The following is a 25,822-nucleotide window of genomic DNA, read 5'->3' on the forward strand; positions in this document are numbered from 1 at the left end:
GATAAATCAGCAAATATATTGCTGTTCAATATCATTAATTATTACAGAAATGTAAATTAAAACCACAATGAGATACCACCTCACACCAGTCAGAATGGCGCTCATTAACAAAACAACACATAATAAGTGCTGGTGAGGATGTAGAAAAAGGGGAACCCTCCTGCACTGCTGGTGGGAATGCAGACTGTTGCAGCCACTGTGAAAAACACTATGGAGACTCTTCAAAAAATTAAAAATGAAACTGCCTTTTGACCCAGCCATTCCACTTTTAGAAATATATCCAAAGAACACCAAATCACTGATTCAAAAGAAGAAAGGCACCTACATGTTTATTGCAGCACTGTTTACAATAGTCAAGATCTGGAAACAGCCCAAGTGTCCATCAGTGGACGAGTGGATTGAAAAGCTGTGGTACATATATACAGTGGAATACTATGTGGTCATGAAAAAGAAGGAAATCTTACCTTTGAAACAACATGGATGGACCTGGAAACTATTATGCTAAGTGAAATAAGCCAGGCAGAGAAAGAAAAATATCATATGACCTCACTCATTTGAGGAATCCAATGAATAATGTGAACTGAGGAACAGAATAGAGGCAGAGGCAGGATCAAAGGGACCAGAGGGAAAGCAAACAGAGGGAAAGGGGATGAGAGGATGGGATCAGAGAAGGGAAAGAGATTGGTGAGATTATATATACATAACACATCGGTATAGAGAGCAGGAAAGCAAATCCTGGAGGGAAGGAGGATGGCACTCTGGGAGGCGGGCAAGGGGGATGTTGAGGGGAACACGAGTGTAGGGGGAATATATTCGACAGGACACTTGAATCTATGTAAACAGAGTAAATTAAAATCAATAAAAAATAAAATTAAAAAAAAAAGATACTGTCCCTACCCAAAGGAACTGTTAAAAGTTTTAATACAATTCAGTGCAATAAGTGCAATGATAGAACTTCTATGGATACAGACAGTAGAGCCACACATGCAAGTCAGGGGAGGCTTCCTCAAGGCGGACTTTTTAAAGGAAGAACAGGAGTTGGACTGGGCTTCGGTGGCAACACTTGGAAGAGGAAGCGTGGAAGAAATGCTCAGAGAAGAGACAGTGGCTCAAACTATGACTGTGGAATTAAGGTTGCAAATTAGGGAATAGATTAGAAAAAAAAGAATGTTGAGTCAATAGAAAAGGGGAGAGGGAGCGACCAAGGATCTACCTAGTTTCAGGTTTGAGGCACTTGGGTGGTTGTTACTATCATTCATCCAGATGAAGACTACAGGAGGAGGAACGCGGATCATCATTTCATTTGTTTCTCGTCTCTGTAAAAACTCTTCTGCTTAACACCCTCCCCCACAAGAACAGAGCACAAAAATAATACGTTGGAACTTTTTAAAACAAGCCTAGCAATAAACTGAATTATCTTGTATACTCTTCTTTATCTTCACTGAATTCTATTACCACACAGTTATGGGAACAAAATTTCATCTGGGGCAAATAGAAAATGATTTCCTCTTATAGGCAGAACAATCCAGAAATAATTACGATTCTTATGATGACGTTATACTTTAGGATATGTCTGAAGATTAGATTACACATAATAAATGGTATGTATTTGTGATAGTTTTCCTCATGAGATCTTCAGAAATGGTATCTATGGTACTGATAAGTGTACAGAGGACAAAGGTTTGTGTCATAGGAAGCTAACACTTGACATTTCACAAGTCATCTTGACATTTAGTTTTTCGTCTACTTGTATTCCGGAATTAGTTTTTCTCTAAATGAGGACTAAGGAAAAAAATTTCAAATAATCAAAAGTCTTGGGGACTTTGGAAGCTAAAGACATGGAAAATAATTTGTATAGAGGATTTTTAAGGAAAAAAGGAACAGAATTCCCTAAAATTTCTTTACTTCTATGATATTACTAAGCTACAATACTGAATTTTGAAAGTAATATACAGTAGTCCCCACTTATCCACAGGGAATTTGTTCCAAGACCCCCAGTAGATGCCTGAAGCTGTTGATAATGCTGCATTCTATATTTACTATGTTTTTCCTATGCATATGTATATATGATAAAGTTTAATTTAGAAATTAGACAGAGTAAAAGACTAACAACAATTAAGAATGAAATCGAACAATTACAACAATATACTGCAATAAAAGTCACATGAATGTGCTCTCTCAAAATATCTTATTGTACTGTATTCACCCTTCTTCTTACAATGCCTATGTGATGAGATGAAGTGAGGTGAATGATGTAGGGATTGGGGTTTTTTTGTTTGTTTGTTTTTTTGACAGAGATATAGAGAGTCAGAGAGGGACAGATTGGAATGGATAGTCAGGAAGGGAGAGAGATGAGAAGCATCAGTTCTTCGCTGTGGCATCTTAGTTGTTCATTGATTGCTTTCTCATATGTGCTTTGACCGGGGGGCTACAGCAGAGTGAGTGACACCTTGCTCAAGCCAGCACGACCTTGGGCTCAAACCAGTGACCTTTAGGCTCAAGCCAGCAACCATTGGGTCATGTCTATGATTCCACGCTTAAGCCAGTACCCTGTGCTCAAGCTGGTGAGCCCGCGCTGAAGCTGGATGAGCCTGCGCTCAAGCCGGTGACCTCAGGGTTTTGAACCTGGGTCCTCCACGTCCTAGTCCGATGTTCTATCCACTGCACCACCCACCGCCTGGCCAGACAAATGACATAGATGTTATGACACAACATTAAAGTACTACAAGTATTACTTCAACACAAGCACTGTAAGACAGCGACAGTCAATCTGGTAACTGATGTAGCTAATAAGTGACTAATGGACAGGGAGCTTATACAGTGTGAGATTTCATCACACTACTGAGAATGGCATACAGTTTAAAACCTTGGAATTGTTGGCCCTGCCCGTGTAGCTCAGTTGGGTGGAACATAGTCCCGATATACAAAGGTTGTGGGTTTGATCCACAGTCAGAGCACATACACGAATCAACCAATGAATGCATATATAAGTGGAACAACAAATTGATAGTTCTCTCTCTCCTCTTTCCTCTCTCTCTAAAATCAATAAAACTGAATAAAAATTTAAAACTTTTGAATTGTTTATTTCTGTAATTTTCCATTTAATATTTTCAGACTGTGGGTAACTGGAACCACAGAAACCAAAACTGTGGTGAGGGGACACTACTGTATTCAGTTTTAGTTTCCAAGGTTTGCTCATTTCATGGTAAATAATCAAAAGGAGGCAGCAATACTATCCTTCAAGTTTCAAAGTATGCAAAAGATGGGTTCCTGAGTTGTGTATAAATCAAGCTTTTGTAAAGTGAATTCTATTTTATCATTTTATAACTCCTTTTTAAATTTCTGATTGGTCTGCAATAAACAATGGCTTCTAAACTTTAAAGCTTCTCCTTAGCCTCTGTAAACTAGCAAGCCCACACTTAAATGCATAGAGAGAAACTTTCCAATGAACCTTTATCTTCTGTGAATAATTCCCACTCCTGATGTATTTCATTTCAGTTACATTTGAGTAGATGTATATTAAGTTAAGGTAGGAGTGCATCCTGCATCACACTGTTGTTCATAGAGAAAAATCTGAAATGTATTACTACATGACTGGAACAAATGCTAAAATCCACAATGGATCATTTGTGGGGCTCTTGACCCTCAGCATGGTGCTTACTTGCTGACTGCACATGTTCCTCCAAAGGTGGTTCATCTGCTCCCTGAACTGAGGCATACCCAGATGACGCGGTCTCACTGTGATTATCCTCTTCGTTAGGGGAGGCACTATGGGATGTTTCATTAGATACGGGGACTTGTAAAGACACTGAGCCATCTTCAACATCCACCTTTGGAAAGTATTTGAACAAATTAGAAGAATCTCAGAGTACATGCTTTTCCTTGACATATCATACAGATTTTATTCATAGGTGGGTTATCACAGCAATGCTTTTATACTTTTAAACCTGTAATCCCTCTTAATAATCACAAAAATCTCTTGCTGGTCAGTCCAAGCCAGAAGAGTTAGAGAACTGGGCTCACTAATGGGGCTCTACTAAAAGATATTGCAAGCACACTGTCTTCACACCTGGCATATTCATCTGGGTAATCCAACACTTCACAATATAGTGCCTGGTATAAGGTAGTCAATGAAAAAAAAAATCTCATGCTATTCCCTAGGAGAATTAAGAATCACTGTATTCTATATATCTCCTAAAATCAGAAAGATTTTGTTAAGCTTGACTTTCTGTTGTGTGTCCTGTGGAAGAGGTAGGTTTTTTTTTCATTTACCAAATGTAATTTAATATTTATTTTATTTTCTGAAACTATACATGCTTATTTAGCTACAAGTTTGGCTGCTATGGAATAGTAAGGCAGAAAAATGAGAAAAGAGTATCAGGAGCTGGTTAGCAGTTTAGGTCATTACTTCAAATTCTGACCAAAAAATAAGTACATTTGAGGAAAGGTGGGAGGTGGAAAGTGCAGGATTAACATAGCACCTCACTGTCACTATGATATAAACAGGTCCAACTTTTGGTATAAACTGTAAATCTAGCACACTACATAGCTAAAAAATAGGGATGTTATTCCCTTGAAGGCCCAGGTACATAAATAACACATAACTTGAGTCCCTTCATATAAATAGTTTAGAAATGTTTACCTCAATTCCCAAAGCTTTGAGTATGTCACATTTGCACATGGGGCAAGTCCTATGTTCTAACAGCCATGGGTCAACACATGTCTTATGGAAAATATGGCTAATGAAGGAAAAAACACAATTTAATTATCAGTTGTGAAACAGCAACAACACTTTGCCCAATATACTAACAAGTTACTCTGTAATTTTACTTAGCTTTTTAACAAGTGTTTTTTAATCCTTTTAAACACAGTATTACAACAGCAATTTCTATCCTTTTTCATCTGATGACACACGTAAACTAATTACTAAAATTCTGCAGCACATCAAAAAATATATTTTTTGCTGATCTGACAAAAACTACATATAATTTTAATTCATACTAGCGGCTATTGTTGTGTTGGTTGTTGTCATTTTTTTTTTTTTGACTAAGTGAAAAGGGGTCAGTATCCCTGACTAAATAGCCAGATATTGCATATTTTAAAAATTCTTGTGGCATACTGGTTGAAAATTGCATAAATACTAAGAAGGAGGCAAAGAAGCAAAATTTGAAAATGACATGATATAGTATTTTAAAATACAAAGCCTTAGGCCCTGGCCAGTTGGCTCAGTGGTAGAGCATCGGCCTGGTGTGCAGGAGTCCTGGGTTTGATTCCCGCCAGGGCACACAGGAGAAGTGCCCATCTGCTTCTTCACCCCTCCCCCTCTCCTTCCTCTCTGTCTCTCTCTTCCCCTCCCGCAGCCAAGGCTCCATTGAAGCAAAGTTGGCCCGGGCACTGAGGATGGCTCCATGGCCTCTGCCTCAGGCGCTAGAATGGCTCTGGTCACAACAGAGCAACGCCCCAGATGGGCAGAGCATCGCCCCTGGTGGGCATGCCGGGTGGATCCCGGTCAGGTGCATGCAGGAGTCTATCTGACTGCTTCCCCATTTCCAACTTCAGAAAAATACACACACAAAAAAAATACAAAGCCTTATTACATTAGCTTCAAAACAGTTTCAGTACTCATTATTTGAAAAATGGCCAAGACACTGCTGACCTAACGCTTTCTTCAGTATTTCAGATCTTAATTGTATGGCATTCTCTAACTGTAAAACAGTGCAGTTGGTAATTCCCAATAATATAGTAAGTACAATCTAGTATTGAGTACAACATAGTGCTGATGCTTTAGGCAATGTGATACATTCCTACAGCACCACTATTTAATAGCTAAAAGAGTGTTAAGAACAACTTTTCAGAGAGGGATTTTAAAAAAAAAAGAATGAAGATTTCCAAATGGGTACTAATAAGTTGATTTTATGTGTTTTATTTTTATTAATAGGATTCTTAGAATGAGTTTAAATAATCCAGTATATATATAATTGTGGTGTTGACTAGTTTCTCAGTTTTATATTGGACTAGTTTCCAAATTGTGTCGGATTATGGAAACTTTATATAATTAGCCTTATACCAATGTCCATGATATTAAAAATGAACAATATATTTAAATGAAAATAACAAAATAAATATTTTACTTACAACAATTTGGAAACATTCAAATTAGTTTCCCTTCATTACAATCATTTTTGTAAATCAGCTATTCTTTTCCATGATAGAAATAAAAATCAAACTTACTTGCAGGTTAAGATGCGCACTAAATCATTCGGTTTATATAGTTCAATACACACAGCACAACTATCTCCATCAGGGCCAATTTCCTAGGAGCAAATAGTTATTGTTACTTTGGCGGATAAGAAACAATACATTAAAACTACAGAGCAAGATCAGAATATACATGTATTTAAAGTGCATAAATTCTTATAGAAGGAACATCATATCACTAAATGACTCTGTTTTAATAAGCAATTTAAAATAATTTAGACATAACTGAAATCTGAAAGGAAGTCAAACTTATGGAAACAGAGAGTAGAAAAGTAGTTGCCAGGCACTGGGGGTGGGGTTAATAGGGGAAAGTTGGTAAAAGAGTATAAACTTTCAGCTATAAGGTCTGAGGATTTACTGTAAAACATGGTGACTATAGTTGATACCACCACATTATGAAATTGAAATTTAAAATAAAATTCTTTAGACTTAAAAATGTAAAAGAATAAAGTCAACAGAAGGGGAATAGCACAAAGAGAAACATGGAGCACTGATTTAAAGTGTTTTTCTAGTTTTAGAATTTACAAAATGATATTTATATAAATTCTTTAGCTATGTTGTCCTATTGAAAGAAAATTAAGATATAATTCACATACAGTAACATTCACTCTTTTTAGTGAATTTGCAGTTTTGCAAGTTTAGACAAACATGCAGTCAGTTAATCGTTACACAATCAAGATGTAAGACAGTTCTATTACTTCAACAAATGCCTCTATGCTGCTTTGTAGTAAATCTCTCCTTTCACTCCCACCCTCTGGCAACCACAGATGTTTTCAGTTTCTATACTTTTGGCTTTTCCAGAATGTCCTTCAAATGAACTCCTGCATTTGAGTCTGGCTTCTTTCACTTAACATAATGCATTTGAGATTCATTCATATTGTTGTTGGTATTGGTAGGGTCTCCTCCATTTATATTGCTGAATAGTATTCCAGGATATGGACGCACCACAGTTGTTGATCCATTCACTAACTGAAGGATAGTAAGGTTCTTTCCCATTATATATCACTATTAATAAAGCCAAACAATTGTGTACAAGTGTTTTTGTGGACACATTTTTTCCCTCTAGGGTAAAATATTTAGTAGAGATTGCTGGGTTGTTTGGAAAGTGTATATTTTACCTCATAAAAGACTGCTAAACTGTTTTCCAAACTGGCCGTACATTGCATTCTCACTAGCAAATGCATGAGAGTTCCAGTTTTACCACATCTTGGCCAGCTCTTAGTATTCATTTTGGCCATTTTAATGAATGTGCTGTGGTATCTCATTGAGGTTTTTATTTGTATTTACCTAATGATTAAATGACAGTGAACATCTTTTTATGTGCTTTTTTGCCATCCATATATATTCTTTGGTCAAATGTCTGTTTTGCCCATTTTCCACTAGAATTTTATTTTTATTTTTTTTACTGTTGAGTCTTGAGAGTTATTTGTATATTCTGGATAGAGTTCTTTATCAAATATAGGATTTGCAAATATTTTCCCCCAGTATGTTGCTTATCTTTTCATTCTCTTAATAGTATCTTTCAAAGAGCAAAAATTCTTAGTTATGACAGAGCTAATTTTCTGATTTTTTTCTTTAATGGACATGTTTTTGGTATCACATCTAAGTAATTTTTGACTAACCCAAGTCATGAAGATATTTTTCTCTGAAGTTTTTCTCTAAAAAATTCTTAGTTCTAGGTTTTCTATTTAGGCCTGTGATCCATTTTGAATTAATTTTTACAAAGGTATAAAGTATGGATAGTGGTTTATTTTTCACATGGATATTCAATAATTGCATATGGAAAGCTAACAATTAGCTATCCTTTCTTCACTGACTTGCTTTTGTACCTCTGCCAAAATCGATTAATTATATATGTGTAGGTCTATTTCTGGACTCTTTCTTCTGTCCCATTGATTTAAATAAAGATCTCTCCTTTCTCCAATACCACAATATCTTGACTATTGTAACTTTAAAATAATTCTGTAAATCAGGTCATGTGAGTCATCCAAATTTGTTCTTCTTTATAAAAATTGTTTAGGTTATTATAGTTCTTTTGCTTTTCCTTATAAGTCTAGAATCATTTTGTCATTTTTCTACAAAAGATCCAACTAGGATTTTGATTAAAACCAAATTAATCTATAGATTAGTTGGAGGGATTGACATTTTGACAACAGTGAGTCTTCTGACTCATGCACAAAGCATAAGTCGCCATTTATTTAGGTCTTCCTTATTTCCTTTTTCTTTTGTGTGTTGAAGTTTTCAGCATATATAGATCTTGTACATATTTTTAAGATTTATACCTAAGTATTTAATGGTTTTGGTACTATTATAATTAATATTTTTTTCTTTTTATTATTTTTTTTACTAGAACATGCTGAGCTGTGTCATGAAAATTTATGCAGCCACACACTCTGTCCACACACCCTATACTACTTATGACCAACTGGTGTAACATTAAAGGCCAAGTCTACACATCAGCACAGATCTTATTGATTGCTAAGCTCAAACTTGTGGCCATAGTTGCTATCACTTTAACATCCTGATCTCACCAACCAACAGGCCACGTACACACTTTCATTCTGTAGCTGATTTAAAATGAAGAGCATCAGAATCAATATAGCATGACATGGCATAGAGAAAACCCTAGGGAAGATTAGTCAAACCTGCTCATTTTTCAAGCTTGTGCTGTCCAATATGGTAGCCACTAGACACATGTGACTATTGAGCCCTTGGAATGTGGCTCATTTGAACTGAAATGTACTATAAGTATAATAAAATATACACTAGATGTTGAAGACTTAGTACAAAAATAAATGTATTGGCCCTGAACGGCTGGCTCAGAGGATAGAGCATCGGCCCAGTGTATGGATGTCCTGGATTTGATTTCTGGTCAGGATATACAAGAGGCAACCATTTGCTTCTCTCTCCCACTCTCTCCCCCTTCTCTCCTTCTTTCCTTCCTACAACCAGTGGCTTATTGGTTGAGTGTTGGCCACAGACGAAGGTTGTCGGGTGGATCCTGGTCAGGGTACATGCGAAAGTCTGTCTCACTATCTTCCCTCCTCTCACTTAAAAAAAAAATAATAAACTGCAGGCCCTGGCCGGTTGGCTCAGCAGTAGAGCATCGGCCTGGCGTGTGGGGGACCTGGGTTCAATTCCCGGCCAGGGCACATAGGAGAAGCGCCCATTTGCTTCTCCACCCCCCCCTTTCCTCTCTGTCTCTCTCTTCCCCTCCCACAGCCAAGGCTCCATTGGAGCAAAGATGGCCGGGCACTGGGGATGGCTCCTTGGCCTCTGCCCCAGGCGCTAGAGTGGCTCTGGTCGCGGCAGAGCAACGCCCCAGAGGGGCATAGCGTTGCCCCTGGTGGGCGTGCTGGGTGGATCCCGGTCGGGCGCATGCGGGAGTCTGTCTGACTGTCTCTCCCCATTTCCAGCTTCAGAAAAATACCAAAAAAATTAAAATAAAATAAAATAAAAAAGTAATAAACTGCAATTTTTTCAATTTATTGAGACTCTGCTTCCTGGCAATTGTTGACAGTTTGTCTCAAATAAACTCATAAAAAATTCCTACAGGTTTGGAAGTTTCTTATGTTGACATTTGTATTTATACACTCATTGGTTGATTATTGTATGTGCCCTGTCTGGGAATCAAATGAACCCACAACCTTGGCATATAAGGATAATGCTCTAAGCAACTGAGCTACCTAGCCAGTGCTATTCCATTTCTTAATAACCATGTGACAATTTCCACCCTGCTGGGATAAGTCCTGTGACTGTCCCCAGTTTTCCTTGTCCCCATCAATATACTTCTTAAACTTAAAGTATAAGAAGAACTTCTTATACTTTAAGAACTTCTTCTTTTGGGGAAGAACTTCTCAAGTCATCCCTCTGCCTCTTCCCATTTTCTTGTTAATTAAAATAATGTTTTTATTAGCATCTGTGAGACCCATAAGGGGAAGCTGAGATAACAAATCTGATGTCTTCTCCAACTGTTCAATTTTGTAGCAATACATATATGCACAAGGGAAAAATGTAAAATATTGCATTAATAATTATTGATTACATGTTGAAATGACTATATTTTAGATATATTACATTATATATTAAAATTAACTTGCCTTTCAAAAAACTTTTTAAATGTGGCTACTAGAAAATGTACTTTATTTCCTTTTTATTTTATTGAGTTGGTATTTTTTATTTCAATAAGTTCTATAGACATTTTTGATACACATCTTATACATTGATGGTAGTTTCCAAATGTCTTAAATCTGAACTTATTTGTTCAAGTAAACTTATACTGAAGTACTGTATTAGTTTCCTGTTGTTCCTATAACAGATTACAGGTATTGATCGACTTATGACCTATGCAACTTACAACCATTCGACTTTACGACCACAATCGCTAGCCACAACTGCTCCACATCTGGCAGCGCAAGCATTGCCCAGCTGGGTGTATGACAGTGCTGGCCAATAAAATGTTTCGTACATGTTTATATATTTTGATATGTTTTGCAATTGGGAAAATGTTTCCTATGGTATTTTTTACACCTGTATTTTTGTATGCACCTGTATTTTGTAATTTTGTATGTTTTGCAAATATTAAACCAGTTGTACTGGTAATGCAGTGTTTTACTTAAGCTTGACGAGTGTAAAAATAAATAAAATGGTGTAGAGATGATACAAATGGCATAAAATGAACAAAGAAAATTATGATATATAACAATGAAAGAAAATTATGATAAAATATGACTTAAAGATTTTTATAACATCATTTTACAGTACTGTACATATAGCCTACTCAACTTACGATCAAATAGTGTTACAACTGGTCTGTCAGAACCAATCGTGGTTGTAAGTTGAGCACTAGCTGTACTATTACTTAATGGTTAAAAATAACAGAAGTTTATTCTTTCATTGTTCTGGAAATCATAATTTTAAAAATCAAGGTGTTGGCAGGGCTGCACTCCTTCTGAAGGTTTCAGGGAGAATCCCTTTTCCAGATTCTAACAGCTGCCTTTATTCCTTGGTTCACGGTCCCTTTCTTGCATCACTCCAACCTCTTGCTTCCATCTCTTGCTATACTTTGGTCAAATCTCCCCCTTCCTCCCTTTAACAATAATACTGTGATTATATTTAGAACCCATCTGAATAATCAAGGATAATCTCCTCATCAGGATCCTTAATTTAATCACACCTGCAAAGTTCTTTTTTGCCATATAAAGTAATATTCACAGGTTCCACAGATTAGGGCCTAGATAACTCTGAGGGCAATAATTCAGTTTACCTCCAACATCAAACAGATTTTTAAAAGTCAGTAAGATTTATAAATTCCAATGAATAGATGACTTTGGAAGGATATTTAGCTTTAACAATGGCTTGCTATGTATTGCTTTAAAACAAAAAGCATTTTCAAGTCATAAATGTACCTTGTCTCCTTGTTTCAGGGTGCGTAATTGAAGCCTTCCAATTGCTTTTTTAGCATCTGCTTTTAATTGTCTCTGTAATAAAAGAGAATAGGTATTTAAAACACTATTTGTTAAAAAATACAATGATAAAGTTAGAGGATTAATAAATATTCAGTTAAACAATATTTTAAAAGATAAAATTTAATTAACTAAAATAAATGTCCTACTTATTTGATATAAGGCAGTATTTTTCAAATTACTGAAACTTTTCACTTAATTATATTTTCCTACCTTCTTAAACAACATCTTTGGACTACAATGGTAAAGCCACATTGAACTCCAAATTGATTCAACTGCTATGTTTTTTTTCTTTTTTTTAATGAATATATATATGTATATATTTAAGATTTTAATTATTAATTTTAGAGAGTGGGGAGAGAGAGGGAGGGAATGAGAAAGAGAAATGGGGAAGGAGCAGGAAGCATCAACTCCCACATATACCTTGACCAGGCAAGCCTAGGATTTTGAACTGGCGACCTCAGCATTCCACGTCAATGCTTTATCCACTGCACCACCACTGGTCAGGCCAAATGCTATGAATTTTCAAAGCATTTTTTCTACTTTCAAGTTCAGAAGACCTTAAAGTGAATCTTTTCCCTTTTTTTTTTTTTTTGAATAGTTTCTTATTTGGTAGAAAGTACACAGGATTTGGATTTAAATTTAGATGGACCTAGATTCAAAATCTGACTTTATTACTTATTAAATGAATAATCCTGGACAAGTCACTTAGTTCTTTGGGCTTGTTCAGCACATGTATAAAAATGAGGATAATATCAGTACTTACAGTGTTATTTGGTATTAGGAACCAAAATTACTATTTATAATCACTACTGCCTTATAAGAATGGCCGCTGCTTAGAGTGGTAGGTTGGTTTTTTTTTTTTTCCCACTGAGCATATACCTAGATGAATCTGGTATATATAGCTATTATATATATATATATATATATATATATATATATATATATATATATATATATATATATCTATAGCAAATATATTTTGGAATAGAATAATACATAAATATAGGTATGTGAGGAAATTCCCTAAAGTCCAAACCTACCTCTTATATAAGATGAAAGGTATTTGGCTTAATGCCAATAAGATTACTGGCCAAAGTATTTCTTTGCTGTCACAGGAACAGCAGAAACTTCTCAGATTTTTACCTGACCAGCAAATATAACTTAATAGAAACAGTTAATAGGAAGGCCTGGTCTTCAGAAGGAAAGCAGTGCCAATCCAGGCCCCTTCATTCTCACTTCGGGACTTCATTGTGAGTTAATTCACAAGGAGAATTCTGTGATGGCACTTAATTTTCCCCTTCTGTTTTGTTCTTTGCATCATAAGTAAATAATAGAGTGACAGTGAAAGGAAGTAAGGAAGTACACTTAGGATCTTTTTTTTTTTTGTATTTTTCTGAAGTGAGAAGTGAGGAGGCAGAGACAGACTCTGGCATGCAGCTGACCAAGATCCACCTGACATGTCCACTAAGTGGCGATGCTCCGCCCACCTGGGGCAATGCTCCATTGCAACCAGAGCCATTCTAGCACCTAAGGTGAAGGCCATGGAGCCATCCTCAGTGCCTGGGCCAACTTTGCTCCTATGGAGCCTTAGCAGCAGAAGGGGAAGAGAGAGGCAGAGAGAAAGAAGAGGGAGAAGGGTGGAGAAGCAGATGGGTGCTTCTCCTGTGTGCCCTGACCAGGAATCAAACCCGGGACTTCCACATGCTGGGCAGACACTCTACCTCTGAACAATCTGGCCAGGGCCCACTTATGGTCTTTAAAACTGGAAGAACTCTTAAGAGTTCAACCTTGCCTGATACCTAATCCGACAGATAAGAAAACTGATGCCCGGCCTGACCTGTGGTGGCGCAGCGGATAAAGCGTCGACCTGGAACACTGAGGTCCCCGGTTCGAAACCCCGGGCTTGCCTGGTCAAGGCACATATGGGAGTTGATGCTTCCTGCTCCTCCCCCTTTCTCTCTCTCTCCTCTCTATAATGAATAAATAAAATCTTTAAAAAAAAAAATTTAAAAAAAAAAAAAAAAAAAAAACATCTTGAGAAAACTGATGCCCAAAGAGCAGGAATGCCTTGCTCAAAATCTGAGTATAGTGGCAGTCCCACTGAACACCAGAGTTAAAAGTGTTTCTTCCTAACATGAAGGTAACCATCTTTTTTTACTCTGGCTTGGGGCAGGAAGCTAATACTACTTCCTTATTTTTATATAGTTATCTTATGATTTTAAAATGTTATATGTTACCTCACTTAGTCCTCACAACAACCTCCTGAAAGATAATATCCTTGTTTTAAAGATGAGTAAATGGAGGTTTGGAAAAGTAAAAAATAAAAGCCAAAACAAAACTCATTCAAAAGGGAATGCAGCCTGTAAATGATAAAGCTGTTAATGGAATTCTTCCTATTTCAAGATTCCATTACAATAAACCCAATCATAACTCAGCTACCTTTTGCAGTTTTCCCAACTCCTGGATTCTATGGTCTGTCAAATTGTAGCCAGTCTTTAAAGTCAACAACCAGTATGCTCACAGGACCCTGGCCCCGGCCTAGACTTCCAAAGGTCACTACTCTTTTCATACAGATCATGAGCTATTTAAATACCAAGATTAGAAAAAAGCAAATGATAAATAGAAGAGCCAAGAAGAGAAAATGGGAAAAGAAAAACATGGAGTTGATAAGTCTTTGCTAATCATTTTATACTTTGTCTTACGACCTCTTCTGTGTTAGGCTTAAGTCACCAACGAGCTCTACAACACAATTGAAGAAATGTGCACTCACAAGGAAGTGATACACCTCTAGTGTATTTACTTATATTAAATCTATATAGTTTGATTTCTTATTTTAAAATACTCAATTCAACACACTGTAAATGCCCAAATCTCCACTGCTAGTGCTTATCAAATTATTAAGAACAAATTATAAATATATAACTTTATATGCAAGACTAATGCAAATTAATTTGAGGGATTAGATTGAAGGCAAGCTTTAAATGTAATGTTCAAGTCTCTGCCAATGAGAAGAGAATTGACAGTAAGACTGAAGCTAAAATAAAGTCAGGAATATAAAAATTCAGGGCGAAACCCAAGATGCCAGAATATTCTAAGCAGAGGACTTTGAATATGAAGAATTTATAAAAGCTTTGCAGTGCAGTAGAAACTACAAAGCATCTCTGGAATAAAAAAAATCAAATCATGTAAAAGGAAATTTGGATAATTCCAGTTACTTCTCCTCAGTGTGTGTGTGTGTGTGTGTGTGTGTGTGTGCCATTTTCTTTTCTTTTTTTTTTTACACAGACAGAGAGAGAGAGTCAGAGTGAGGGATAGACAGGGACAGACAGGAACGGAGAGATGAGAAGCATCAATCATTAGTTTTTCGTTGCACATTGCAACACCTTAGTTGTTCACTGACTGCCCTCTCATATGTGCCTTGACCGTGGGCCTTCAGCAGACCGAGTAACCCCTTGCTCGAGCCAGCGACCTTGGGTCCAAGCTGGCGAGCTTTTTGCTCAAGCCAGATGAGCCCGAGCTCAAACTGGCAACCTCAGGGTCTCGAGCCTGGGTCTTCCGCATCCCAGTCTGACGCTCTATCCACTGCGCCACCGCCTGGTCACGCATGTGTGCCATTTTCTTTAAGTATGGATGTGAAACAGGTGATTTTGGTAAAAAGCACAAACTATATTTTTGGACCTTGGAAAACTGTGATTAATACTCAAAATATTCCACTGTTGCCCTTATAGCAAGGTATTCCAAGATACATTGATTCCTAATAAAACTAAAATATGAGAAGAACATTAAGACCAAGTAGTTTATATTACATACATATGTTTAGAAAATATTATTTAAGTCAAACTCCTAGGTGCTCAAATATGCTGCAACATTTAAAGACAATAATGCCTCAATGCAAACTCTAATTTATATATTATTCCTTTAAAAAATTTTCAAGAATATATCTACTTTGTTACAGAATTTATATCAAATACTTTTTCAATGCCTCTGCACCATATCATAATTCTCTCCTACTCTATAAATTCCAAAAGGACATTGTTTTTACCTCTTATCATATTCTGTTATCATATTATTCATGTCTTCCTCTCCCACTAGATTGCAAGGACTGGGCCTTAATCATTAAAAAAATTCCCATAGTGCCTTGTCATTGATCAAAGGTTATCTTCTGAATTTAGAAAATTAAAATAGATTTTCAAGATTTTATCATCCAAGTCACAGTTTTACTCATTAAAAGCCTCTACTCCACTACATTTGGGAAAAGAAAGACTTAGAGAACACATATTGGGCTCCTACTACAGGTCAGGTTCAATACTTAGCTTTAAAGCTTAGTGTCGTCCTGTTTAATCATTAACAACCTTATGGAATAGGTATTTTAATATCCAAGTTTTATAGACAAGAAAAGGTTCAGAAGCTTGACTAAAGTCCAGGCCGCCAGTTAGTTGTAGAGCTGTGATTCAATTCAAGCCCAGGTTTTAACTGGCTTTAAAGCCCATGATCTCTCTACTATATTACACTGCCTCCATTGTGCAATAGCAATGAAGCCTTTAAAAGGCTTCACATTCCTTATGAAGGAGATAAGTAAAAGAAATGAGAAAAAAATCTTAAAGCAGCTATTGTACAATATTCAAATCCTAATTTGGCTACTTACTGAGATGTGGGGAACTCTTTTTGCTCTAGTCACTGAAGAATCTCAGCCATATATATATATGGTTCTATGTGAAACTTTTTTGAGCTGCAAATGATATTCTGCCTAGTTCATTTGTGTATTTATATCCAATTAAGTAAAATAAATGTTTCAGTCTGGTGATTTGTCAGTTTGGTTTTGGTTCCAAGGCATTCAGCTTTTGGTTTAACTGAAACCCAGATGTATAACACTAGGCATGTAGTCAAACCTAATTACTTGATAGGGGTAGAGCCTGCAAAATCAAGAAAGGAGGGTGGATATAAGCAAGCTAGATTTTCCTGCCCTTAAGTCACTACTTTATTTATTTATTTATTTATTTATTTATTTATTTATTTATTTATTTTTGAGAGAGAGAGAGAGTCAGAGAGAGGGATAGACAGGGACAGACAGACAGGAACGGAGGGATGAGAAGCATCAATAATTAGTTTTTCGTTGCGCGTTGGGACACTTAGTTGTTCATTTATTGCTTTCTCATATGTGCTTTGACCGCGGGCCTTCAGAAGACGGAACCCCTTGTTGGAGCCAGCGACCTTTGGTCCAAGCTGGTGAGCTTTGCTGAAGCCAGATGAACCCATGCTCAAGCTGGTGACCTCGGAGTCTCGAACCTGGGTCCTCTGCATTCCAGTCCGATGCTCTATCCACTGCGCCACCGCCTGGTCAGGCTATTTATTTATTTTTTGTGACAGGGACAGAGAAACAGAGAGAGGGACAGATAGAGACAGATAGGAAGGGAGAGAGATGAGAAGTATCAATTTTTGTTGTGGCATCTTAGTTGTTCATTGATTGCCTTCTCATAAGTGCCTTGACCTTGACCAGGGGGTTACAGCAGACTGAGTGACCCCTTGCTTAAGCTGGCGACCTCAAGGTTTCGAACCTGGGTCCTCCGCATCCCACTCCGACGTTCTATCCACTGCACCACTGTCTGGTCAGGCAAGTCACTACTTTAAAAAAAATTCATAAAATTTGGCTCAGAATTTATAAAACACAATACTTAAAATCAGGAATTATAGCAAGAGGATTTTTTCCCCCTCCTATATTCCTGTGAACAAAATCAATGTCTAAGTCATGTGGCTGCTTAGATCTATAAAAACTGAATACCCTGACCAGGCAGTGGTACAGTAGATAGTGTGTCAGACTGGGACGCAGAGGACACAGGTTCAAAACCCTGAGGTTGCCAGCTTGAGCTCGGGCTCATCAGGCTTGAGCATGGGCTCATCAGCTTGAGCATGGGGTTGGTGGCTTGAGCAAGGGATCATAGTCATGACCCCATGGTCACTGGCTTGAGCCCAAAGGTTGCTGTCTTGAAGTCCAAGGTCGCTGGTTTAAGCCCAAGGTCTCTGGCTTGAGCAAGACGTCACTCACTCTGCTATAGCCCGCTGGTCAAGGCACATAATGAGCAAGCAAACAATGAACAACTAAGGTGCCACAATAAAGAACTGATGCTTCTCATCCCTCTCCCTTCCTGTCTGTCTGTCCATATCTGTACCCTCTCTGTGTGTCTCTATTTGTCTCTGTCACACATACACAAAAAAATTTTTTTGAAGAACTGGAATAAATCTATTTTTCCAGTAAAAAACTAAGCATAAGCCCTGGCTGCATAACTAGATTGGAGAGTATCATCCCAAAGCTCAGAGGTTGCCAGTTTGATCCTTGGGCAGGGCCCATACAGGAACAGCTTGATGTTCCTGTTTCTCCCTCTTTCTCCCTTCTTCTTTCACTAAAATCAATCAATAAATTTTTTTTTAAATATGCATACTATTTGAATGAAAGTATCCCTAAAGGAAAGAGGAGGTATAGGCTATAAATCACCTTCCCATAAATGTACAGAACTCCTAAGATTGGGGTAAATAGAAGTGCAGACCACTTGGATGCAGCTGATCACTGTGAAAATTGTGTGAGAATATTCTATGTCAGGAAAAGCAGTGAGGAAAAGGGGATTTCAACATGGTAGATAGACTATGGCTCAGATTATAGAATTTTTCAAAAAAAGATAAGCAAAACCTTTAGAATTACTATATAAATATAAAATTAGAGTAAATAAATATATAAAAATCCTGAGACCCATAGGAGTTTTCTTTTGTTCAGTGAGAAAATAAGAGAAAGACTATAAAACTATGTCCTACCCATACAAAAATCTGTTCACTCTGCTCTTCTCACATAACAGCCAAAATAATGATTTTGTAAAAGGCGTTAATTAGTTCTCAAATATAGGCAGAAGCAGATACATGCGTACAAACACAACCACCACAAATGTGTATAGTATATTGATAGTGTATGTAGACAACTGATAAACCTTCCAGTTAATTAACATGGAGAGGAAACTAATATAACCAGAAATATTTCAGATATTTTTAGTCACCCTTTAAGTTCAAGGATAAGTTTTATGAGAATGTAGTTTAGTTTTTCCTTGTCTGAGACCTCACAGGAGTGCTATCTCTTTTGTAGGGAACTACAAGGACATGTGTTACATATCTCTGCTCAGGGAGCCAATTTGAGTCTCAGGGTCTGAGGCTGAGATTGGAGGGTCTGGTCACTAGGTAATTCTGCTAGCAACTGGCCGTGCTGCTGAAAATCAGGAGCCCAGCAATGAAACTAGCTGTATATCATCAATCATGATTGATCTGTCAAGCAACCTTGACAAGTTGGTACAACATGGTCCATTGCTCTAGGTGTTTATAACAAAATCATCAATAACAACATAATGAACACTTTGAGTGCCATTTATTTGGGGTTGGCTAAGGGCCAATCATCCATCCGTTGATGATTTGTAAGGAGTAAGCAAGTAGATCTACTGTGTTATCTGCTCAAAATCCAACCCCTTGTTCTTGGTCAAGGTCTTTTAAACAACACAATAGTCATAGTTATTTGGGCTTTTACAGTTAGTACAGCATTTATATACCAGGTACAGTAAGAACAAGGCAAGTATATGTAATACTTTAGAAGCCAACAAAGGGTGAAAATAGGCTCAAAGAAACAACTTTTTCAATCTATAGGACAATTTCAAATATATTTATATCGATGTACCCATTTAACACCTGTTTCCTCCCTTGATCTTTGCCATAAACTGTATACAGGTTTTTAATATAGTAATGAACTAAACCTAGTTCTTCCTCAGGCTAATTGCTCTCCATTATTACCATACATCCTGGGAAGATTTTAATTTTCCAATAATTCAATTATCATATGATTTATTTATATACAATGTTGTTGAATATTACCAACACTACTATTATCACACCATATTACAATGTAGTTGTGATAAAGTTTGGTCTGGTTACAAAATAAATCAAGAAGTACCACAGAGTACTTATTAAACTTCTTAGAAGAGTTGTTCTTTGCCCACATACCAAATATTATGTACAAATGTTATCACCCATGACAATAATTCTATCATTTCTAGGTTTCATATTAGCTGAAGACAAACTCAATCATTTGTCTCAAATCATATTATTATATAATTAATAAGATCGCATTTACTGTTGTGTAGCAAGGCCATCTCCTTTGCCTGGAAAATATATGAGTATCATTCAGTTTTATTCCTATTCCTAAAAGCTAGTTTTATTTTGGTCTACCCTTTGGTCAAGATCAGTTAGAGATCAGCAATGTAAGTTATAAATTCCACCCAGAAAATTGTCATAAATTTGGGGATCTGCATGTATCTCAAAGATGTGCTCTCTGAGCTTCCATCGCTAAAAATGGAAGGCCATTAGCCCAGGGTTACTTGTGCCTCCATTAGCAGTAAAATAGTTAACAGACTCTTTTGTGCCAGAGTATCCCAGTCTTAAGAGCTGGTATACTCTAGCATTATGTATTGGGTCTGTATAACTATATTATCAAGGCTTTATCCTCTTTCCAAGTGGATTCTCATTCTTTTCCTTCTTTTTGGAAGATGATTCCTTCTAATCATCTTCCTTTTTATAGAGAGTAAATTCTTTTCTTCTGAAAGTCACTCTTCATTAAAAGTAAATTCAGCTTGTTCCATTATATGTAGGCCAGCTTTTACTTCACTAAGAGTCCACTTTTGTTTCACTAGCCAATGTAAAATCCAACACATGCCTTGTTGCCGTTGAGTATTAATTGCTTGAATATAGTTAGGATACATACACTGTACCTCCAAATGCTGGGTGTTCCATGCCAAAGCCAAAAGTATAGTAGTTACTCCAAAATTCAGTTTAGTATGAGCATACCATAAGGTTTTCCATAATCCTCCTTGTCTCAGGTTAGGGTTCTTCCCAGTGGAGACACAAATCTACCATGTAATGCCTAGTACATTATTTTCATTAACAACCCACGGCTAGTTTTCATCTTGTTTGAAAGCTTTCCATACACACAAAAAAAGAGATAATATGTGTTCTTACACATCATATTATAACATGTCAGGCATAAAGTCACTATGTGCTGCTCATTTTTGGGGGGCATTTTGAACATCAAAATTTATGGTTATACATTTATCAGTTTGCCTGACATTATACACTATGCATCATAATGGTTTATAGGGAAGAAATTCTTGAATATTCTAATAAATTCCTAACATTCTAATGAAGGTAAGTTTTTGTAACTCAGTTTCATTACCATTTCTACCTGTAAAATGGGAATAATGCAATTAAATATTTAGTGATACTTACAGCCATCATACACATCAAGCTCTCTACCCTTTAAAAATAAATAGGAAGTCAGGAAAATTAACATGTGAATAACATTCTAGTACTTTCAAGTATTTATTAGCAAGAGGGGTTATTATTCATATATTTAATCCTTTAGTCACCAAGGGATAAACAGATAAAGATACAGCCCACTAAGTAGTGACAGAGGCCTTTTGAAAAGCCTTCACTAGAATGTCAGAAGTAATGTTATTGTTTACCATTTGTACAGAATTAATTTTCATAAATTATACTATAAATTATGAAAATTACTTAAATTAACAATAAGACCAGAGTTAAATATCCAATGAAAGTTGTGGGCACCAGACAGTTCTTAATTAACTGTATTACTTGCTGACAGGGTTTAGTGCCATGTTAATAGAATTTTTATAACACTTAGAATATAGAAACACAGACACCACTATAAACATAAGCAAACCAAACACTCTTGTCATTGTAACTATAACTTGGGTAGTTACTCATATATGACATTTCTTTCCAATCTCAGAGATAAAAACAGCACAATATACAAATGTCAAATATTAACACAGTGTGAAATTATTGAATGGCCTGGCACAGGAATTTGAAACATCCTTTTGACTACAGCTAGTAACAGCTGAATCTGCCACCAATGTGATAGCTGCTTCTCTGTGGAGGTTAGAAGTCAATTAATTTTAAACATTGAAAAAATCATCACTCATTACCATATACTTGAATTTAATCATAATGAAGATTTTATAAGATTTCAATTCTTATCTGTTCCTAAATTCAATGGTCTTCCTTGCCATAAAGAAATCCTCACTGTTTCTCCATTCCCAAATAAACTGGGTTCACCTTTGCTTATTGGAGAAAGAGTGCACGAAACGGTGAGAATTTCACTGTCTTGGAAGGATTTTCTTAATTCACATAAAAATGTATTATTGACCCCTATTGAACATTCTGGAGACATAGCACATCACTCAGTTGCTATAGTGAAAATATTTGAGAGGGGGAGGAGTGAAGAAATAATGGTGGCTTGGACTAGGATGGAAGCAATAACATTGGAAAGAAGTAACCAGATTTTGGGTATATAATGATAATATAATGCTCACCAAACTTAGGGGATCAGAGAACATGCAGATGTTCCAGTACTTTTAGCCTTTTATATAGTGCATTTTCACAAAAGAAATAAGTTGGTTTTGCATCTCATTTGCATAATTGAATAACTTTCTTTGACTTGTCATTTGCTTTTCTAATATTCTTGTTTAATAAAAAAATTAAATGCTTTTTTTATTGCTTCATATTCATTTTGAAATATCCCCTAATTTTTGTGAGCAGTGTAGAATTGACAAGTTTTGCTTATAAAGGTTATATGGGAACTGAGAGAAAAAGAAGAAAAATAATAACTTCAAGGTTTCTGGCCTAGAGTCAAGAGAAATTCTTTTGAAAATGGAAGCAGTATTAGCATATTTCTGTGTTCACAGTAACAGAGGCCAAGGCAGAGGATACAGAATAGAGATATAGAATGCAGTTAGATGAGTAGGTATGGTAAGAACTTGTGGAAGCATTCTTTTGACTACTTCAATTTTCTCAGTGTAATAAGATAAAAAATAAAAGTTGAGAGTACAGTTGGAGCAGATGTTGGAAGTTAAAGAAGGAAGGAACACTTAGGAAAACAGGAGAGAAAATGGCTAAGAAAACATGGTATGATTGTTGAGCAGCATTAAGGGATAACTCTGAGTTCATGGTCAGCCTATCTATGTCCATGTTTTTCTATTAGCTCAGCTACACAAAGTGCAAGTAGAGAGTAGGTGAGAAACAGGATTTAACCAAGGTTGGATTTTGATAGCTAGTATAACAAAGAAAGAGAAGTGCAAGGAAACTGAAGATGTATGTGTGGGAGTAGCCATGGAAGTTAAGCTGGGTAAGGACAGATAGTTTAAGAGTGGTAGGATCAAAGACACACAACAAGAGGTACTTCCATAGTCAATGATTTGGTATTTTTGCTCTATTATTTATATACTTTGTACTTGTTTATATATCAGTTGTTAAAATATGGTGGGAATTAGGAACATGTGACTCTGTTCGGAGCCTAGCATTATATCATATTTAATTATATTTTTAAACTTTCTTTCTCAGGACCTTCAGTATAGTCTCTTTTCCTGGACCTGACCCCACTCCCCTACACATACACACATGCAAACACACACCTGCTTGGGCACACGCATATATACCTGTAAAATAACAGTGGTTACCTTTGCGCGGTGACTAGTTTTTATTATATGGAGTTTTGCATGAAGTTTGTTTTTCCCTTGCACTTTCTAATTTCTAAATTTTCTATATTAAGTATAAAATGCTTTTGCAATTTAGAAAATATATTTAAAAGAACATATATATTTATACCCATATATAATTAAATGCTGGCTGTGCCCCATAATGAGATGTCAGAAGACTTAATCAGAAAGGATTAAGGCTATAGACAATTTACAGAAAATAAAAGATTTGAGAGGATGAAAGCTGACATACATTTAAAAACCATAAGCTTTTATAAAACATATGTATGGATCATTGTCTAGCAAGTGAAATGATTAAAATGCATGACACTGAAACTGCAATTAAAATAGTAAAGTATTTTTAAATTAAAAGAAAGGACGATTACTAACCTGTTTTCTGTTTTGAGCCCTTGCATTCCGTAATCTTCGAGCAGAATAAAAGATAAAATAGCCCACAGTTGCTGCCGTAATAATAAAAAAGGACACAGAAACAAGGAAAATTGAATAGTGATTCACCCAAGGGCCATGTTTCTTCCCTACTTCGATGATCATTGTTACTTGTATGCCTCTTTGAATCGATTGTAGTATTTTTGTGCCTTTCAGATTGCCAATCATAATTGCAACAATGTCTCCTGCACCTGTAAAAGAAAAGGAATATAGTTTTAGTTTAGCAAAGCATTCTTATTATAAAAAATTTAAATGCTAATGTGACTTTAAATGAGGCAGGATACTAAGTGATTCAATTAACGTTTTTGCGGCATCTACTACACATATATAAGTTATAGGGATATAAACATGCTGACACTTGGTTACTGATCATAAGGAATTCAGTTTAGTAAGGAAGCTATGATATATAACAAATAACTTTCTTCTCCTTAGGTTAACCACTTATAATTCAACAGTACTGAGGTTGGGTCCCAATTTGCCTCTCAAATGGAGGCTTTCTGACAGATTAATAGTCCCCTGGATGATACAAAATAGGGCTTACATCCTAGGAAATCTGAGATTTGGGAAAGGAAAATATTTAACTATATGTTTTCCAATTTATAAGGTGATAGACTATCTTATGAGCTCACTACTAAAAAGTTCATTGTAAGAATTTACATATCCAGATTAGTAATTTGAAGCAAATAATGCTTAGAAGCACAAATGTACAACATATTGATAAAAATATTTGTTACTATTCAACACCAACTGAAATCAAGTCTGAAATTAGACTAAATTTAATACTTAGTCTAATAGTATAAGTCTTAGTCTTATTGACCTTGAGAATGAAGATACCTAGTAAGAAGGACTCCTGGTGGCTGATTGGGCTCAAATTTATACACAGAGCCTAGCAGTCATTGATGAACAAAGGCCTCTCACTTAAGCTGTGCTTCAGGGAGAAGCATGAATTAAACTGCCTGTGACCTGCACTGAACTGCCCTGTTGTACTGTGCCCCTGCTGTCTGAACTAATTTTTATAAAGGAGTTCCTGGAATTGTATTTCAACTGAGACATTCCCCATTCAATTGAAGATGCATAGTTATATCCTCATCAGCATCTTCATTGAACAATCAGAGTGGCTCCATTTCAATCAATCAAAACAGTTCTTTTTGAACCAATCAAATTGTGAGGATTTGGCGTCCTCATCTGCATGAGAACAGACCAATGAGGGACAAGTGGTGGGACTTCAGTATATATAAATAAGCTCCCCTCTGACTTTTGGAGCACACTTTCCCTTTCCACTGTAGATTGCGTTTGTCCAGCTGGAGCTGTATCACCCATGCTGCCTTGTTCTCTCATGTTGGACTGACCCGACCAGAGCAGAGCTCTCTATGCAGGCTGGAGTAGAGCAGAGCTATTTCACTGGAGAAGGGCCAGCAGCTGTCTGCACTGAATAAAATCTCCTCCTTCACCATACTCCAAACTGGGGATTCCTGTTGGTGTTGAATTGATGCCACTGACCATCGGTTGACAGTCTAAAGGCCTAATCTCTGTAACACCTCCCTCTCTACCTGACCTTTTACTAATCTTTGTCTTCCCTGACCCCTAACTGTATAAATCTTGTGAAAAAATAAGGGACAAACATTATTTTTGCCAATGTTATGAGGATGTCAAATTACTCATGCCATTTCAATGCTTATCAAGGTTTATATTCCTTCTAGTTTATATGACCTGATACCAATAATCTGAAGCAAAATAATAGAGTTCTTTGAAAGCTAAGAGATTACCAACCAGAGAAACCTCCCACTGATATTAGGTTAGGGTACTATTTCAGTTAATGATCAAACTCAAATCTGGAAGAAACAAAACAACACACCCAAGTGCATGCACATGTGCGCGCGCGCGCGCGCACACACACACACACACATACACACACCTCTAAAAGGCCCTTAGAATATAATTTAAATACAAAAGTACAATATGAAAATAGTATTCCCACTATCAATAATCAAAGAGGCCTGACCAGGCAGTGGCGCAGTGGATAGAGCGTCGGACTGGGATGCAGAGGACCTGGGTTCGAGACCCCGAGGTTGCCAG

General features: G+C 36.6%; 1 protein-coding gene across 3 annotated transcripts in view; it reads right to left on the reverse strand.

The window, feature by feature from the left end:
• Positions 1 to 25,822, reverse strand: part of RNF128 (ring finger protein 128) — a 112,566-nt gene that overhangs the window by 8,068 nt on the left and 78,676 nt on the right. For all 3 annotated transcript variants that reach the window (XM_066249595.1, XM_066249593.1, XM_066249594.1), the window contains exons 2-6: positions 23,690 to 23,937; positions 11,667 to 11,738; positions 6,232 to 6,314; positions 4,643 to 4,739; positions 3,662 to 3,830 (exon numbers count right to left, since the gene is read on the reverse strand). In XM_066249595.1, the coding sequence (XP_066105692.1) occupies positions 3,662 to 3,830; positions 4,643 to 4,739; positions 6,232 to 6,314; positions 11,667 to 11,738; positions 23,690 to 23,937 (669 nt within the window). The remainder of the gene's footprint in view (positions 1 to 3,661; positions 3,831 to 4,642; positions 4,740 to 6,231; positions 6,315 to 11,666; positions 11,739 to 23,689; positions 23,938 to 25,822) is intronic.

The sequence above is a fragment of the Saccopteryx bilineata genome, chromosome X (genome assembly GCF_036850765.1).
Source record: "Saccopteryx bilineata isolate mSacBil1 chromosome X, mSacBil1_pri_phased_curated, whole genome shotgun sequence".
NCBI lineage: Eukaryota > Metazoa > Chordata > Mammalia > Chiroptera > Emballonuridae > Saccopteryx > Saccopteryx bilineata.